This window comes from Fulmarus glacialis, unplaced genomic scaffold (assembly GCF_000690835.1).
Source record: "Fulmarus glacialis isolate BGI_N327 unplaced genomic scaffold, ASM69083v1 scaffold11356, whole genome shotgun sequence".
Classification (NCBI taxonomy): domain Eukaryota; kingdom Metazoa; phylum Chordata; class Aves; order Procellariiformes; family Procellariidae; genus Fulmarus; species Fulmarus glacialis.
In genome coordinates this window covers 49,325-69,271 of record NW_009220150.1, presented here as the reverse complement: position 1 = coordinate 69,271, position 19,947 = coordinate 49,325, and the positions used below count along the sequence as shown (strand labels likewise).

Below are 19,947 nucleotides of genomic sequence, written 5' to 3'. Positions count from 1 at the left end.
CCCCTATTCCCAGAAGTCTGTCTCTGAACACTGTCGTCAATCTGAGAGTTCATTTCCTGGTTAAACAAACAGCAATTAAATAACACAAGACAGGCAACGCCTAGAGACACTGTCTCAAACTCGCCCTAGACAGGCCATGTGACACTGGGGTCCCTGTGTTTTGTCTCTTGGCTAAGACATATTAATCATAAGAGGAATTACAGAGTGCAACAATGTGTGTATGCAAAGGGAAAGCGGGCCTGGCCTGCTGGGGAAATGCACTCTGCTTCTTGGCACTGGGGATCCAGGCTTGTCCACAGAGGACGTGTTGGGCAGCCAGCATTGGGCCAGGTGACCCAGAAAGAAACACACCCCATTTCATTTGCTCTGCTATGCCTGTGTAGAGAAAATGAGAGAGAATAGAAAACTCAGTGTCTCTAGTGTGTTCCTACAGCAGTTGGGACAACAAGGAGAGGCACATCATGATCTTCAAGAGGTGTTCACAAAGTGGAACGAGGGGCAAAGGGGTAATCAAATATTTGCTCCCAGCAGGAAAGTGGAACTAAGGAAAAAATGTAAGATCTTTCTAGTGCACTCTATTAAACTGTAGTGTAGTTGTCCAAAAGTAAGTGATTCAAAGCATGCTTTTTGGCACCCATCAGCTAAGAGGAACAGAGCACTAGGGGACATACCCTCAGACTCCTCATGCTAAAGGAGAGATGGATTAGACATCTGAGACTGATGAATAGTTCACTCTCTGTATTTCCTTTGGCTCTTGCAATCTTCAGTTGCCTTCCAGTAAATGTATACAGAAATAAACTAAAGATGGGAAAAAAGTCACCGTGACACTGTTCATTTTCTATACATGAAGCCTCATTCATTTAACGCATCATCATCAGGGTTCAAGGACTTTTTCACGCATATTCACTATTGATTGGATCGTAATCCTCCTTGGGGTCCATCACCCTCAGGGTGAAAACTCACAGAGCAGCAAGGGATCTTTAGTCTCCTCACAGAAACAGAAGAAGCCTTTCCTTTGCTCATGTGTGCAGTCAATACTGACATCTATTTGCAACATGGCCCTTGGTTCCTCTGAAATAGGCAGTGGAGAATTCAATTGCTGGTGCTTGAATTCCTTGCTTTTGTAATGAATAACCGAAGTTATTAAAACCAGAAGAATCTTGAAAATATAACTTCTGTTCCATCACATATTCCTCTTTTAATTTATGGATGTTGGGCAGTGAAATTGTTTCGATTATGTTTCAGCTGACCTTGCTACTGGGTGTTTTACACTCCAAGTATCTACATGACTGAATTTCAGCTTCCAGCACTTCAGGGAATGTTTCATTCTTTCCTATACTGTTTGCAGCTCACTGCAGACAGAATGAACCAGAAACTTTGGGAGGGGAAGACAATCCTGAAATCCAGAAGTTGATCCCTCTATAGATACAAAAAGTGGCAGATGGTTCACCATGATAATGGAATGGGACTTTGAGCAATTCAGATACTTCTATCCTGTGCCTGAACACCTGCATCCCAAGGGAATGCTAATGAGGAGGAGGGACAGGGAGTAAAAAGTCTATAATGCATTTAGCTTGAACTGGCTTAGACATTTTTTACTGCTCAGATCTGCTATGTAAATCCTGATTGTAATCTGATCTATCAAGTGTGATTTGGGAAGTCAGCATTTGTGGGAAGCTGAATTTGGGTTTGGGGTACTATCAATACTTTTTATGAGGGGTCCCAATTGAGCTTTGTGTTCCCTGACCCCTAGCAGCCCCCTCATGCAGAATTTGTGGAGGAAATATAGCCACAAACTTCCCATCTGACTGTTATACAAAGGGACTGCGTCATATTTCAGCAACTCCCAGTCTCTCCTGAGTAGGCTTTCAGAAGCAGGATCTGTAAGCAATGGATTTCCAGCATACCTGGTCTGGGAAACAATGTCATGAAGTCTTGCTGCTGAACTTATCTCTCCTGAGTCCACTTTAGGTCACTGAGGGCTGCTTTCTTTACTACTACTAGACTACTGTTTTAGTTCCCTACTTCACCACTGCTAAATAAGTCAAACCTTTCCCAGTAGATTCCTCTCAGTAAATATTTCCATGCTTTGGTCATTTCTTACCATAAGGATGAGTCATGAAATAGGAGCAAAATACGCTAATTAGCACCTCAGAGCCATACACTTTGCTTCTTTCACAGTTTTCTGTGTCTTCCGAGATGCCTACCAGTTAAGTAGATGCCACTGAGATTTCAAACAATGTTGTCTGCTGGAGTACTGAATTGTGTGCTTTCTGGAGATATTTATGGCCATTTAGCTTAGACAGTTTGTTTAGCATGCAGTAAAGCTCTTTGCCACATTTGCTTCCACAGGTCTCACAGCAGGCAGAAGTTTGGAATATGACCATTTTGATAAAGAACTCCCTTTTCCATGTAATTAAGAGTACTAAACACATGGTATGAGCCTCAACAGCCATGAAACCAGCCTATCCAAAGCTAAGCACTTTCTGCTTCTCTGACAAATTTTGGACCTGTAAAATCAACAGAAAATTTCTCTCGTTCAATAAGAAAATGTTTTTCAAACTTACATCTGCCTTAGCAGCTATTATATTATACTATATTACTAGTATTTGAATTGCAGAAACACCCCGTCATGGAAAAGACTCCAGGATGCCAGACACTGAACAACAAAGAATAAAAGCCTGGTCACTATTTTTACTGAAAGAATATGTCAGTTCAAAGCGCTCTCTAACATTGCTTTACTTCTTGGAATAAGACATCTCTTAATTGTCTCTGTTTTTTGCTGTTGACAGAAAGAAGGTCAGTCCAGAGCTTACCTCATTGCCCAGGAGCTGATGTCTTCAGAAAAAGTGTGAGTTCATTGTTACAGCCTATCTGTTGCTCTCCTAAAACTGAAGCTACGCAATCCACCCTTCAGCATTGGTTTGACAGCAGTTAATGAAAGTTTGTCTCTTTCCCCAGATACGTGGAGATGCTCCAGCAGTTACGTATTGTAAGTAAATAATTTTAATCACTGAAACCTAATTGCCCTTCTACTTAGCTGCAATTTAAAAGACAAAAGCATTGAAAGGACTGACGTGAATTTGAGGAGGAATGGCTTACTGTGAACCATTGCAAAGGAATATGTCTGCCACTAATCTGCTCTTGCTACAGATCCTGAAATCTAGCATTTATCATTCACAGGTAAAAGTGTTGGTCAACAGTGCTTGCTGGGGCTCCGACACTAGTGTAAGATGCAGAATAAGCCTAGTGCAGAGAAGGAGATGGTGATAAACAGGGGTGAACCCTCTCTCTTCAGAGAGAGGCAGATAGGAGCAGAGCTATGAAGCATGGGGATTTGGTTTGAATGGATTCACTCTGCTTCCTTTTAAGCTCTTTTTTCTGATAATGCAATATCAGTAATATCCAGCATGGCCTAGATATCCACACTGTGACACAGGTAGACACCATGGGCAAAATACAGACTCTGGTGTCAGAAAATCATGAGGGAACACACACAAAGAATCACTTGTGGTGCCTGATACAGAGCTTTTGCATGGTATAAACCCACTGGTGGCTTTGTCCCAGGAGACTTTGTGTCTCTTTAACAGAGCTGCCACTGCTTCCCTGGAGACTGGTACACAGCTTAGGTAGCCTCGCTCTCAACATCTTTCTTGGCTGTTAGTTGCAAGGCAGTAGGGAATAACAGCCACCACACAAAGCATGCCCACTGCTGCTTGGAAAGAAATTCCCTGAGAAGGCAAAAAGTAGCCCCGGGTTGTCCTTGGAGGACACCCCAAACCCTAGCAGTGGACAGGAACTCTGCTGGAGAGAAAAGTAATGAGGTCAGCGTTGTATTGCTGCCTGCTTGTTGTGCCTCTCAAGCAAGCTGCCAAAGCTTAAGAGCCTTCTCAGGCTTGGGCAGCAGAGGCAGGAGAGCAGCCTTAAATGTGACAGATACCTTGCAGATGTTTGCATTTCAACAGATCAGAAACTGCCAAGCTGGTCAGCTGGGAACCAAACACTTTAAGGGACTTAGCTGCTTAGCTGGCATCTACCAATACTTCGATAAATTGGCGGTAACTTGCCTAGCCATTTGCCTCCTCTGTCCTGGTTTTCCTATGATTTCTGCACAGCCAAACACATTATTTGACACTAGTGAGACATAGTTGTAGTTATCCATTGTCCCTTGGGGAAGCCAGTGTGGTTTCTTCACCTGTGGACTACAGGGCTTCTGATCATTAAGAATACCCCCATAACTCCTTACTGAAATTAAGATTTCCAAAAGTGTCATCAAGAAAGAAAAGAGAAAAGCCTCTGCCAGCTTCTAAATCAAAATAGAAGAGAAACATACACACAGGAAATTACTATGCACAGAGAGTATTAGCCACTCTGCATCTTCATTAGATGCATCCAATTAAAACATTCTTAATGTATTTAATTTTCCATTTCCAAGTACATTTGTATTTTGGTACATTATGGACAGCATGTAAATGCAGGGCTGAACTAGAGTGCATGTACAGTGCACTGTATTTAGTGGAGGTGTCTAGGAGAGACCTCTCCTTTGCATTATATCCTAGCATTTTCCATATAGCTCTAGGAGATAAAAGTGGCTCACTAACATGGCATGAAAAATCTTCAGTATATAGATCCAAATCATATAATGCACTTCAATGCCTTTAGCCACAGCATGAATGGCTGCACACCCTCATGGCTGCTATAGCATCATATTACTGTCAGGCTGCCTTGCCTATGCTGTTGCTGGACCAGGAAAGGGATGCTTCAGGACTCTCCCAGTCCCTTCAGGACTTACTTTTCCCTTTTCTCCTTCCTCTGGTAAATCCCTGGGTAGTGAATTTTGCTCTGTGTGTAAATTTATGCATTTTCATAATAATCCTATCTTCTGCCTGTAGAAATCATTTGGAAAGAAATGTCATTTTTACTCTCTTTTCCAAGTTGACAACTTTAACATGGGACAGGGATTCTGGTTTATATCTTTGCTAAAATTTTTTAGTTTAGAAACACTTATGGAGGCAAGTGCATGCTGCTCCCCTCCAGCCGGATGGACTCCAAACTGTTGGTAATCCCTAATAAAAAGAATCTTCATCAAAATTACAGCTCATAGGTTAGTTAGGGAAAAACTCTGCTTGATTGCTAATTTTATCTGCTGCAGTGCTCCAGACTTGGCTCAAAGATAGGAGGGAATGAAAACAGAAAGTTTTCTTGGCTTGACTCAAAAATGTAACTACTCCCTGCTCTCCTGTTGGGGAACTCAGACACTTTCTAAGCAGAAATGTTTATTACAGAAAATAACTAACATTACCTGGAGCTTGGCCTCCCAGTCCTGGAATTAGGGTTTTAAGGCATGAGGGAAATTGGCTCTGTTTTAATCTTACTTAATCATTAGGTTTGGATCAGCTGGTTAATTTATCAGGGAAAAGATACCGGTAATAGCGCTCCTATGACTGGGCAACTTCTTCTATTTCTGTCAGTCATCAGTTTTAATTGGAAGCACTTGTTTGGTTTTTATATATGTTTCAGTCCTGTAATGGAATATTCCACTGAATCCCATTTTGCTGGGGTTTTGTTTCCCTGCCTGCCCATCTCACTGGACTAGAGGGATCTTATGAGTGTTTTGCATATGCTCATTATTTCCGTAATTATGAAAGTTAGAGCACCAGAAGAGGAGTTTAAATTGAAAATTAAAATAAGAGATGGGCCGAAAGTAAACCCTTGAATGAATGCATTGGTTTGCAAAGTTAAGCCACATATAGGTTGTGAAATGTCAGAATCACTGTAACCATGCACTCTTCACTTTCCCTGTCCCAGTTCCCATTGTCTCAAGTTAGAAAGTTCAGAAGGATCTGCATCAATTTTAGGATGAGATTTTGGGTGCACAATTTTGATTGATGATTTTCTTCTGCAGTGGAAAAGTATCCTTCTTGCTCCATCACCAAATGCATACACTCCTTTAGGGGCTACTGGAGGCTTTTTTCAGCAGAGTCAACAAGCAAGTTTCTCAAATAATATTTAATTTCTATGAGTTTCTATGAGTTGGCTTTCTAAGTAGTGAGGATGTATGAATGACACCTGGGTTAGAGACTGAGGGAGGAGAGAGGAACAGCCAGTCTGTTTTCACACTTGACTGCTAGTTTAGGCACTCCTTAGTTTAGAAGAGATCAAAAATCATTACAGGAACAGGATCAGAGGGTTCATTTCTGTGTTTTATCTGGTGCCTATAGCCCTAGCATACCCCATCTCTACTGCTATAGGCTGTCTGCATGATAGCTACCTACTGCAGCGACATTCAGAAATAATCTGCAGATTTTTCTGTTGCAATCATGTTCAATCTAGAAAGCCATAGTCCCAGCACTGTTACCTTTCTCACCCCAACTACTGTTGGATCTTTATATTCACTGTTGCCCAGTGTATTATTCCGGAAATCTAAAGAAACCATTACCAATTTTACAACATGTAAGTCCTCAGACTGCAGGGGTATTATTGCCTAACTGAGGCTTTTCAATACTGTCATAGTGCAAAAAGTTACAGTGAACTAATTACTCCTTTTTGCATATTTGAATAGCGTTAGGAATAGTCACATCAGTAAAAAATTGTGCTTTGCTGTGCATTCACTGTTGACACAGGTCCCGCTGGCAGATGTCACAAGCAACCACCAGTGACCACAGAGTCACCAAACTGCCCTCAAGGTACAACACCCCATTCATGGCCAGTTAGGACCAAAGGCTTCCTCGACAGCATATCTCAGCTCAGGCAAGCATGTCTCTGTTCCCCATCACCAACTTTCTCAAGAAAACAGTTTCTAAATGCTCATCTTCAAGTCTCAAGTCTCATCTTCTTATACAAACCCACATGTTGGTAAGAAAGGCAAGGAACAAAACCACACCCTAGCTGCTTTCAGAAAGGAAAAAAAGGCTTTTCTTAAGCCTGCAGCAGGAGCAGTTTCCCATCTCATTTCCAGGCTTGGCTGGAGCTGCTATTCATTCAGCATTAACAGAATCTGTTTGGCCTTTCAGCGGAGACTTTAATAAATTGATTGATTGCCAAAACGATGACATTTCCATACACCCACTCTGCTATTGAACTGAAAGAGTGGAAACATTGTGTTAGCTCACAAACTCGGTATCAGTTGGTGTGGTAGTAGTGATAATAATCTAAAGGGTTAGCTGTTATTTGCCCTACTCAAAGGTAATGCAATTCTCTGGAGCAGGGAGTTAAGAACTCATTCTGGACTCAGCAGATGAGACTGGCAGGGCCTTACAGTCCAAGTCCCTGATCTCTCGGTACTCACAATTCAGTTTTCCGAAGTTGATTAGTCTTTGCATTTCCTTCAGGATTATTTAATCCTCAAACTTTGTTTTTCTTTTCTCCTATTTTTCTTCCCCAGCAATGCAGGCTGCACTTGTCATCTTTTTCTTAGTGCTTGCTCCTGAACAAAAATGCTGCAGGTTGCTTTCTCAGCCTAATGTTTCACACACCATCTTCAAGGACCAAGAGTCTGGTTCATTTGCTTCCCTTCAGCCGGTCTGTTTCAAATGACTTTACTAGATGTACACAAATCAAACTTAGTGTGACTCAGACTGCCTCAGGATCCCCTCAGATCCTTGCTTGACAGTGTACTATGTTCACATGTATTTTGTCTTTGGCGTTTGTACATAAAATCACCTTTTTTGTGCATAAAACCACCTTTTTTGTGCATAAAACCCTTTGAAGTCAGTATTACTTCCCTCCGAGGCATTTACTGAATTAAGGTACCTAAAACGACAGCTCTGCACTGAAAAAACACCAGCCCCAACACTTCCCTGTTCAAACAAAGTTGATCCTTTTTCCTGGTTCGCATTTTCCTCATAACAATGCGTCACAATTCTTAGAAACACCAAGACCCAGATTTATACTTCCTTAGCATTTGAAGATATGGAGATGAATATGATATGAATAGATATAACGTGCTGGTTCTCCTGCCTTTGGAGCAGTTTTGGATTCAGCCCTGCACCGGGCATCCAAAGGCTCTGACTGCAAAATGAATCTCAGGAAATAAAAAAGAACAAAATCATCATAGTGCTCAAGTCGCTAACTTAAAGGTACCTAAATGCAGATTATCATGAAGTCAGGCTCACTGGTTAAACTCTACTTTTAGAATTCTTGTGGGCAGCACGTTCTCAAGAACAAAAAATAAACATCTGATTTAGGAGCCACTATTACATGTTAGACAAAACAGAACTTCATCTTTCTAATTATTTACACTTTCAGTGAATGATTGGCTTAAATTTCTTGGATGATGTTCAAAGTTCTGCTGGACCAATCAAGTTATTCCTTTCCTAATTAAATGCTTTAGTGAATGGAACGTGCTGGCCAAATGAAGAGCTAGCTGGCTGTTATACCCTCTGAAGCTCTTATAAAAGCCTAAAGATGTACCGTCACAAAAGAATAGCCCGCCCTTACTTACAGTAGGCTGTTTTTTTTTCTCATTTATTTATTCATTGTTGTCTTCATTGGCAGTGGGAAAATAGCTATGTACCGGCCAGGGAGCTTCTGCAGTGGGAATGTTGAACCAAAATAGCTTTCAGATAATCTGTATATCTCTCAAAAGGAGAGGGAAGTCACACGAGCACATTTGGCATCAGGACAATTCCCCGGTAACGAGCCCCACCAATACAGTATTCGCAATGCATACTCTACAGCTTGCCAGTTCTGAAACTCATTTGCAGTGTTTTGTATGAATGTGTGTACTTGACTGCATGTGCGTGTGCATTGAGGTCAGGGTTCCTGACCTAGATTGTACTCTGCAATGGCAGGATAAGAGACTAATTGTGTCTGCTGCGATAGTATTTTCTGCTATTCATCTGGGATTGTTTCTGTTGAGCTTAGTAATGAGAAATTTGGGAAGATCACTGCTTAGTGCAGATCAAGGGTCACTCACTCTGCTACAGGAGATGTGCCACTTTTTAATTCAGGGGCACCACTTTCACTTTCATCATTAGAAGAGAGACTGCTGGCCGTAATGAAGATACCTCCAAGAACCACCCATGAATCAGACTTGGTTCACAGCATACCGTACAGCATCTCATACCTGCATTCAGCTTTAATATGGAGACTCTCTTCTCCCCCTTTGAACTCTTCACCCTGCCCTCAGGTGTAATGCCTAGATGTCCAAAAGAGCCTTGGATCCTGCAATATGCAGTATCTGTTGAATCCACCTTTATTTTAGAAGTGAAAGTGTTTGTAAAAGCCTACGCTATTTTATGCAATCAGTGTAGACGTCAGTTGTGTAAAGTCTGGGCTGCAGTAAGATTTCCTGTTGTCCTCCCTAGCCCACTCACAAAGAGTCAAATATGCTTACTTCCCAATATTATCAGCTTGACTTGGGAAGCAATTACAATTCTAGATATGCATGCAAAATGATTTTTGGATGCATGTATGTTTCGTTATTTATTGAAGAGTATAGAAGTCCGGATGCCAGGTGGGAGCTGTGGCATGAGCAAGGTAAATATGCTGTGTGCAGACATGATTTCTGCAGCTGAAGTGCCAGCGTCCCCACCTGGGGAGTGAGGCAGAAAAACGGCCATGATTTTCCACTAATGTATCTGCTCTGTACACTCCCTTTTTAGGTTTTTTTTTCTCAGTTCTGTTCCTTAATGGAAACTCACACATCTCCCAACCAGAATTCTCCTTGAAAATTGTAGAAATAACCTAGGTGAATTTATTCACCCATCAGTCCTTTCTTGTTCTTTAACACAGAGTAGAGGTGTAAGCAGGGAAGCTGATTCAACCATGACAGCATTAGAGGTCAGACCTTTGATTGGTATAAATTTATATAGCTTTTCTCTGGCAGGTGACTGCAAGAACAGCAGATTATTAGCTTCTTCAAAACACTGCATCAGACTCCTTTTGAGTTAAGATTTCTTTCCCTCATTATCAACATCATGAAGATACTTCAGAATCTGGGAAGCAGTTGAGCTCTTTTCTCCTTTGTGCATTATTGCAGGTAGAAGCTTCCTTTCTTCCAGTAAGACGATGCAACAAAGCGTAGGTAGAGACTTTGTTTCAGCACCCAAGATCTGGAACATACTACTTAGACTGCAGGCATTCAGAGCTTTTCTAATCCAGCCACAGTGTCTAGCAATATGGTCCTTCTAGTGTAATATGCACTTTTTGGTCACAGAAATACTTTCCTTTTCAGATATTTCTCTTGAACTGTTAAAGTGTGGCTTTGCTCTACAACCACCATCTTCTACTAGAAATTCACAATTTCTGTCTCAAACGCAGGCCTGAAGCTGGGAACACAGTGCTGAGAGCCAGTGAGAAGGAACCTCCATTCCCACCCGCAGAGCAACTGCTGGTCAAACTGTAGGACTATAACTTACTATTGGCAAAGCCAATATAATGGTGTTGTACTCCCTTCTCCTTCTATTCTTCTGCCATTGTGGATTGTAGTCAATACTCAAGAACTAGGATTTCCATTATGGTTGGATTACCATATTATGCACTGCTGCTTTAGAAGATGAACAAATAACAACAGAAAACTGAAAAGGAGATCTAACAACTGATCAGCATTTCTCGACCAATTTTAAAAGGTTTTCTTTCAAATAGAGCTATCTGTTTAGCTACACCTTTAAGTAAAAATCTTGACTTTCTCTCCTCCGCTCTACTCACCTTTCTAATCTACATAGTTGCTTTCAGCCTATTGCAGGTAGCAGAACCATCAGCTTTTTACAGTGAAGGTAGAGACCTATTTTAGTCCTATCATTTCCTGACTACCCCTACTAGACTGGTTGCAGTAGTCCCTGGTTCCTCAGGGATCCACGGGCCATTGAATGAACTGATCTAACTTGGCCTATTCTGTTATACAAGAAAAATCAAACAGATATTCTGGATCCAGACTGAATTACTGTACCCTGGATTATTTTCAAATAGAAGTTAACAAGACGAGAAATCACCCAACATAGCGAAATATATATATATACAGGCAGTTTTTTCTCCTGGGTAAACTACTTGCCTGAAGCAGTGGTTTAGCTGACAAGAGATTAGTTTTCATTCCTTTCACTAGGGTCCTGCAAGGTTAAATGTTCCAAAGCTAATAAAGGCTAACTGGCAGCAGGGCTGAAATGCAGAAAGGACCACAACATGTATGGGATGTATCCATCTTGCAAAATGGCTGTTGATATGCATACAGGATTGCTAAAATTGATTTTTGCAGCTGGACTCCAAAGCATATTCAGCCCCATATTGGAGAGATTTAATACACAACCTCACCTGTTCTGCATCTGCTCACAAAATCCTGGAAGCAAAACCCAGAACTAACTCTTGTCCCATTAACTATCCCTTTTGCCTTTGGATTAGAATATGCCATTTCACATAGATGTTGAATGCTGCAGGGAACTTTCTTGCTAAGTACTCCGCCAAAAACCTCTGGCTGCTGGCATTGCTGAGTCCTTTGAAAGAGGACCTGGAGATAACTACTTGCTACAAAGGTTTCCAGGTTGCTGATCTCAGGTAAATTGGGCTACCTTTCTGTAGCCCTGAGCCAGGTACCTAAATCTTTTTTTTCCCCAGAACTCTCCTGTAATCACTGTTTCCTCTCAGCATTGGCAGGCACTGCCAGCATCTCTAAAGCATCTCATATCCCAGCACCCTACAGTGAGCCTCATCACCTCACAGAGGGTATCAGATTGTACTCCAAGAACCAAACATATGACAGTTAGGCAGTGCTCTACATAAACCATAAGATCTTGTTGAAACTAACCCTGCATTCCTCCTTGTCTCATGCCCTTATAACAGGCTCCAGGTTACAGTCCCCATTTCCAGCAGAGAACAGTAGTTCTTCAGAGGCATTCTTTGGGAAAAAAATGAAACTTGTGTGTGTTAGTGATGTGCACAAACACCAAATGAAGAAAAAAAAACCCCAACCAACTGCGGGTTGTGGCTGTGGGTTTTGATCCTCTTTGTTTCACTTAATTTTTTGTAGGGTTTATTTCAGGGATGTTAGGGATTTGGCCATTGGATGGCTGTAAAGGGCTTATTTATGGGTGCCCAAAATGTAATGAAAAGTTTTATGTTTCAAAAATGCATTTTTATAGCACAGTTGCCAACCTTCTATGTCACCTAGCCAGCTTGGGCTATGCTTTCACATGCACACACAAACAGTGGTGCAGGTATAGGCATAAGACAGGAGTGCGATCTGTAGGCTCATATACCCCTGGATGAGACTGAGCTCTGTGGCCATCATGCAGGAGCCTTGAACTGAATTACTTCAGTTCATGCTTCTGTTCTAAGAAAGTTTTGACCCAGCAGGGAATTATATGGACGCAGTGTTTGGTACCTTCTGTGTTTAGACATGGGGCTTGGGTGACAGACTTGGAGACCTTCAGGTGCCATGATTGATTAGAGTTAGTGAGACTGCAAAAGCACTTTGCATTTGATTAATGGCTTCCCAGGCACTCAGCATTTTCCATAGTGACATAATTATTTTTTTTTAATGGATGTTTATAGTGATTACTGTTATGCTGCAGGTTTTTATTAATCATTAGGAAGCTGGCTATCCAGGCAACTGTAATTAAATAATTTGTCTGAGAATTCATTATAATCAAAGGGGCAGGCAATTAATGACTAATTAAATCCACTGAAATGCTGTGGGAAAGGAGTGTTAATCTTGTTGCTCAGCTATGGTGGAAAGTGGACAGATACAGAGCTGTTCAATGTTAATTTGGAAAAGATGACATTTCTATAACATAATAGGTTACTTAAGCACATCAGTAGTGAACTTACTACAGCTATTCACTTCCCCGGGCACAATAAGCTGAAAGAACCCTTTGGATTCTTTCCCTTTCCCCAGTCTGGATTAATTATGATGACTGAGGACTTTGAAAGGTTGCAGATTCCTTTGAGTTACGAAAAACATCCAGAAGATGGATTGACTGGCTTAGTTGGTTGGAAAGCCTCTGGAGTGCACGCTGGCTGAAACACATAGTTAGATAGGCTCACTCACGCACCAGAAAAAAACGGGAGCTGGAATAGCACAACATTGGGATTATTTGTGGTACTGGAGCAGGACACGTTGTAGAAATCAGACCCAGATAATTAGAAAACACAATAATACTCTTTCAGAAATTTTTATAATCTTGTTTTATCCCGGATATAGTTAGTCAAAAAGAAAATTGTGATCATGATTTTTTTTTTACCTAGTTCTAGTGGCTTTTCATAAAAAAAAATGCTTCATCTGTCATAGTTGCTAAAAAACCATAATGTGTGTGACTTTCCTTTTGGCTAGTATCTATTATATATTCCAGTCATTCCAGTTCATAGCCAGTGTGCACATTGCAGTTGACAGTGTTAAAAGAGAAAAGCCAGGAATGAATCAGAGGAGACTAAAAACTGCTCGTGCCTGGAGTCAGTTGCTACTGGTGAGGAGAAAGGAATTTTGAAGTTCCTTACCTAGAGGCTCTCCTGCTCCTTATTCCCCAGCCATACCAACCAGACTCCCAGCATGCTGAAATGAATACAGCTACCTTGATTTAATCAAACTAAAGTGGACCATCTAATGTAAAATATGGATCCCCAGTGAAACATATTCTGTTGAGTTACTCATAGCTGGACATTAGCAAGTTTCATGGAAATCAGTTCTTTCAGACTCCTCCTTAACTACTCCATGTACTTACAAAACTTAACTAGACATAAGCCAGAGTCATAAGAAATGCCGTGGTAAATCCCAGTACAGCCCAGGGAAGTCCATAAGCTTGTCCCTAAAAGTTCAGGAAATAGAATTTGACTTTTTGGCAATAGGTTTCATGATCACTAGATCTTGACAGAAGAAGATACTCAACCTATCCCATCCTGGTTCAGGGCCAGATAGAAACAGCTTGGCATCTTTAAATGAGCTGTGCGACCTTAGAGGTTTCTTTTTATCAAGCCCCTGCTCCCTTTCACAGCACATTTGGCCACGTCACATACAGGGGGGTAGGAGGCCAGGAAATGGTCTCTGAGTGGAAAAACCTAGCTGCCATTTCTATTAACTCATCCAGCAGAATCACCTTCTCAGCGATTGTTAAAGCAGCTGCATTTTTTTTTCTGATTAATTAGCTTCTATGGGCAGACAGAGAATGTTTTTAATATATCTTTGAAAAAACATTAGTTTTAATAATAACTCACTGTCTGCAGAGTAGCGTGTGAAAAAATACATGCACAGCATGGATCTGGCCAGACTGGTCAGAAACTAAAACTTTCCTTCACACTAGACCTTGGGCTGAAACAGAGCTCAGTGCGAACCTGCTGGAAGAACAATTCCTGGTGTGATGGCCTTAGTCTGACAGGATGCAACAGGGCTTTAACATCAGCTCTGCTGTGACTAGATTCTTGGGCTTTGTATGTGGTTATGAGCTACCTGACCCTTCATGAGATCATCAAAAGCGCCTTTTGGGACGTGTTTTTTTTCTCAGGATGCAGTGTTAGCGTATCCATAACTTGGTAGATTCTGTCTTAAATCAAAGTTGGTTGTTTTCCTAGTAATGCTATATTCTACTAAGTCTTGTGGTCTGGGCTACTGACCAGACCACACTAGATCATATCATATCAATATGGTTCCTCCTGGCTTCAAAGTCAGTGAATCTAAGTATATTCAGCTACAAAGCCTCTGTTCAAGTATTTTTAATGCTGAATTTAAAAACAATAGCTGATTTGAGGTAGGATTCTGTAGGAATCAGGCTTTGACCTGAAAACATTTCAGCATTCAGAGTTCTGAATGAAGGAGACTTTAAGCAATGTTTTGCGCACAAAATATTTGCTGTCTGCTGTTTGCTGTTGGGATGATTTTCTAATGCCCGGGGATCTAATACAAATTATCACTGCAGTTTCAGATGGAGGCCTTATTCCTCACTTCCAAGTCAAAGCTGGAGAAACATTTTGCTATGCACTCTTAAACAGGTGCCCTATTATGTACCAGAGCTGGCTACATTTTAATACAGAGGAAATTACTCTTGTGCCTACATAATTTATAAACCACTTCAGAATCAAAACCATTACTAAGATGAGGAAAAAAGGTCTCAGTTAGGTTTCGTAGGGAAAATTATTTGTTCCATAGCTTAAATTTACAGCTTCTTCCTCTCTTTAAGTTCAGATTTGGAGACAAGTGTTGCAAATTTTAGCACAAGACATGCAGACATTGATGTTTTTCATGTCAAGCTGTTGGACCCAATGAAGTGATCGGAGACTCTCATCCTTCATTTTTAAAAAATATCTTTCTGGTTAAGAAACACTATAAAAATGAGACCAATTACACCCAGAAAGGCAGGAAAAAAAGGCAAGGTAAATAAAAAGATACCAAATTCATTGTATGCATAAGGGTCTGATGGCTTGGTCAGGTGAAATGTTCAATTTTGGGTTGATAGCATTGTGGAATTCAGCTGAAAATGTGTATGAACTAATGGATGGAAGAAAACATATGCTATGATCTCCTTGCTATACTGAGCACACTCTATCACTATTGATGGCATATCTTATAGTTCCTAGAAAGCACAGTTTAGGAAATTGTAATGATAATTTCAGAAAAGGGACTTTAAGTCTGTTCGCCTAATTTCTGTATTGTTGTTCACAGGATTTCTATGAAGGTATCTTGAAAGTGCTTGGAGAAGAAGATGAAAATGAACAGGAAGAAGTTAAACTCAAGCAGGGCTTAAGTGAACTCCCTGAAATTTATGAATTACACCAAGACATCCTGGGAGAACTGGAGGAAAGAGTCCTTAAATGGTAAGTATGGAATGGCATGATTTGATGGCCTTAACATACCCTCCACAGCAGGTGGGTAAACTTGTCAGTGTTCCCTTGATCCCACTAGCAGGGAGGCTGGGATTCCAGCAAAGATGAAAGGAGTAGAACCTGAACTACTTTGGTAGATTTTGCATACAGGCAGGAAGGAAGTAAATGTAGAGGCTTTCAGGCTAAGAAACCAAATACTGAAATATTTGCGCAGTGCACAGCCCATGACACCAAAATGGCCCCATCAGTCAGTGTGAGGACAGCCTGCTTCATATGCATTATCCTCTGATGCCAGTTCATAGTCATCACCAAGCGACTTCACATTCATGGCCTGAAGGTCACAGACTCATGCCATGGGAAGCAGGAACAGCAGACATCAGAATTGATCCTAAAGAAGATCATCAGCTTACAGAAATCTACATAGCAACTGCATAGCTCTCGGATAAGGGACACCCCCTCGCTCCCAGCACCAAGGCAGGGCTCTGCACAGGCGAGGCTTCCAGGCCAAACAGACACTGTCAGCCTGCTGAGGGACTCCACCTAAGCCAAACATCCTCACAGGGTGAAGTCTTTCCATGAGAGAATAAGACCATGCCTAGGACAGACAAAACTCCAAAATTCATTCAGCTAAGGAGGCCTCTGACTTAAGCCAGGCTGCCAGGCCCTAGTCTATCAAACTGCTGGAATAAGAATGTCTAAGAGAAATTACCTCTGCAGACCCAAGCTGACTAAACCTACAGTAGCCAGCAGAGCCCCTGGCCTAGACTGAATTAGTCTGGCTCTGACAACTTATGATGGACCATGTAGACCCACACCTCCACCCTGCTGGACTCCAGGAGGCAGTGGTCACTGCCAGTGGCCAATCCTATCCCAGCACTGCCACTGAGCAGTTAAGGAAGTCAATTAGATCAGGAAAACTTGAGTAACAATCCTAAATGCAGGGCACAGCTCTCCTTGTCAGCCCTGTACTTTCAAGTCAAAGCACACAACAAGGAAAGAAAAGGCTAAAGGGAACTGTATATTGGTTTGTGTCCACCAAGGGACTGTTACAAATGGCAGAAAGACTTAAAAAATTTCATCAATGATTTATGATTTATACACTCGTAACACAAACAGAAGTGGTGTTTCCAGCTGGGATCTAAAATGACTTGTTTTGTCCTAAAGAAATCACAGCCCTACTCTAGCAGCATGCTGCCCATTCCCTAAGACAAAAGGGACACAACTGGAAATGCCCTAAGATTCTGTCCAGAAATACTCTGTGGCACTGGGGAAAAACGAGGGCTGTACTGCAAATGCTGCCAACACAACAGAATGATACATGGCATAGGGGTGCACTCATACAGGTTCCCAGGTCACCACCATCCTTGAACCTTCCAGTAAGTCCTTCCCTGTGCCTGCACTTCCCCAGATACTCTGTTGCTCTGACATCCCCAGGAACTCATGTTCCTCTCTTAACTATGATTAACTCTTTTGCGATCTCAGATTTTGTTCTATTGTCTCCTTGTACATGCTTCGTAAATATTTCAATACTGTGCAACTGGGTGCTGAGACAGATGATGGTGGGGCAATGCTGAGAAGGGGGCAATGAAGGAGAGCTGAAGATACGATGTTACAACTGAAGACGTTATATTATCCCCCACAACCAGTGCTCAAAGCACTGCAGCAGCTGGAAGGTCTGTTTAGAGAAGTAGAAGCTGTGTCCAGAAAGGAGACATTCTACCCACTACGGACGCACAGTGCTGCCTTGGCAAAGGCACAGCCGAAGGGTCAGCCCCTCATGATGCCCATTCTACAGCAGCCCGTTTTGTTGTCCAGTATGTCAGTGAAACACTCCCTCTTTCCTGCCGTTTAACCTAGGCTTTAGCTGCACAATGTCCTTAGCCACTGTGGGTCTAATACAATGAGAAAGAAGAACGGCTCTTCTTCTTTAATTTTTATTTATTTATTTATTTTCTGCATCTTTTCTTTCTGTGGCCTTAGGGAGGAACACCAGAAGGTTGCTGATGTTTTTCTCTCCAGAAAATCAAGGCTGAATCACCACACAGCATACATTATGCAGTTTGATAGGAATTTGGCTTTGCTAGATGAAACCTGCCTTAAATATTCCCAACTGGCTACCATAATTCAGGAGTTTGAGGTAAGGCTCCCATGTTTTCTTACCTGCACTAATGCATGGTTGTGCCACAGGGCTTAGTCAAAGATATTTTTTCTGCAACTCCACATGGGTAGAATGGGAGAAATAGCTCTCTTCACACATCCTGGTGCTAAAACTGAAGTTACATGTTCACATGTGCATGATGTGTTTCTGTTTCTGTGTCTGTTGCCCACACACCCCTGTATGTGCATACAGAATGTATGTTTGTGAATCTACAGATCTGTGAGTATATTTTGCTGAAATATATGCACATAGTGGAGTAGTTTCTCAGTCACATATTAACTTATCAAGCTCTTTGAGGATGCGTTAGAATTAATAACTATTATTATTAGCATCTCTTAATATCTTATTTTCCACTGCATTTTTCATCCTTTCTTTTGTACTGGGTCTGGCCAGTATGAAGTTAGAGTTAGCCTGTATAGGTGCTTAGCTGCTCGCAGCAATCAACCCACATCATCTTTACAATTGCATTTCTCTGCATTTTTAAGTGTCTGTTAACTGTTTCCTCTGTTTACAGAGGATGTTGTGACAGGCAACACTGAACTGCACAGGAAGACACAAACTCCATGGGCCAGACACATACAGGGTTCTTTTCATCTAGACTCCCTGAATGGTCTGTAACTTCTAGGCCTGTATCCTCTGGCCCTGTAGCAAGAAACACGTATTTTCCAGTTGTGTGAACTCAGTCATCCGTGTTGAATAACTGAAAAATACCATCAAGATACATGTGACAGAAATTCCATGATTCCTGATTGCATTTTAAAGTACTGGCAATGCGGCAATGCAAAAGCATAAACCCATATGTGAATGGGAAAGTTCAGTTGGGCTACACTGACTACTAGGCTAAAATGGTTAAAAGCTATGCTGCTTTATTGTGGGTCTAGAACCCCTGTTTCTTATTATCTTTATCTGGTAAGAGAAATAACGTTTACTTGGGTGGCAGAGGGGCTGTAAGGATAAATTAGTGACTGGACTTTAAATATTATTTAGAATGCCAGCTCTATGGGGTATGGATTGTGTTTTTCTCTGCAGCACATGTGAAATATTAAGGATAATTAATTTCAAAGGACATTTGGAAGTCAGCATTTACAAATGTAAATGTGGTGACTGCAAGGTCACCACAATTATTTCCTGTTAGCAGCTGAGGGGAGCTCTGATGGCTCACACTGCTCTGAACATGACCTTGGCAAATGCAGGCTTTCTACTGAGAGCCTGTATTCCCAGCATCCCTCCCAGCCACATGCCTATACACTTCTGTCTTAATTATCAACCCTGAGAATTAGCTTTTATTTCTAAGAAAGCAGATGAGGCTTTTCCTAGGATGAGATCAGCAGGATTTTGCCCTAGAATCAGTGAGTCCTGTAACTTCTTGCCCTCTTGCATGCATGCCTACACACACAAATGAGGGGGAGGTGTCTCTCAGTCCTTTCCTATTGCATTTTTTTAAAGCGTGACCACTATTAGCTTTCCAATCTAACAACACAGAATTTAGGGCCTTACCTGTTTCTGGCACCTTTGACTTGAGTATGGGTGACTGGGAATGCTCAGCAGAACCCTGAATGCACATTTGGTGAGACTAGTCAGCCAGTTACAGGAGTAATACAGTAACATGAAACATCTCTACTGCCTTGGAAAATGCTGTCTCTTGCCAGCCTTCCTTGAAACAGTTAGATCCCTATCCTCCTTTTGTCCCTTCACAAGTGGCAAACACTTCAGAAATGTTGTCAATGAACACTGAAACCCCGAGAAACTTGGCTGGGTTTTGGACTCAAACCTTGTAAGGAACCAGCTGGGTTTTGTGCCACTCCTCTTGGGTCCTGTAAGCTTCTGTTTCTTGGTGCCTCTGGAGATGTGGAGACTTTTGAGGATTGAGTTTTGTGGCTTGCTGTTGTTTTTGCAGCAATGTTGTGACAACAGATATACAGCAAGTTTCCTATTTTCATTGAGCCCTTATAGAATAGAATCATTGAGGTTGGAAAAGACCCTTAAGATCATTGAGTCCAACCGTAACCCTAACCCTGCCACTAAACCATGTCCCTAAGCACCAC

At 41.6% G+C, this 19,947-nt stretch overlaps 1 protein-coding gene across 1 annotated transcript in view; it reads left to right on the top strand.

The window, feature by feature from the left end:
* The window catches only part of LOC104078853 (FYVE, RhoGEF and PH domain-containing protein 5-like), a 67,245-nt gene that overhangs the window by 10,601 nt on the left and 36,697 nt on the right, over nt 1-19,947 (top strand). Inside the window, exons 3-6 of the mRNA XM_009580664.1 lie at nt 2,793-2,851; nt 2,962-2,992; nt 15,584-15,735; nt 17,725-17,881. Coding sequence (XP_009578959.1) covers nt 2,793-2,851; nt 2,962-2,992; nt 15,584-15,735; nt 17,725-17,881 — 399 coding nt within the window. The remainder of the gene's footprint in view (nt 1-2,792; nt 2,852-2,961; nt 2,993-15,583; nt 15,736-17,724; nt 17,882-19,947) is intronic.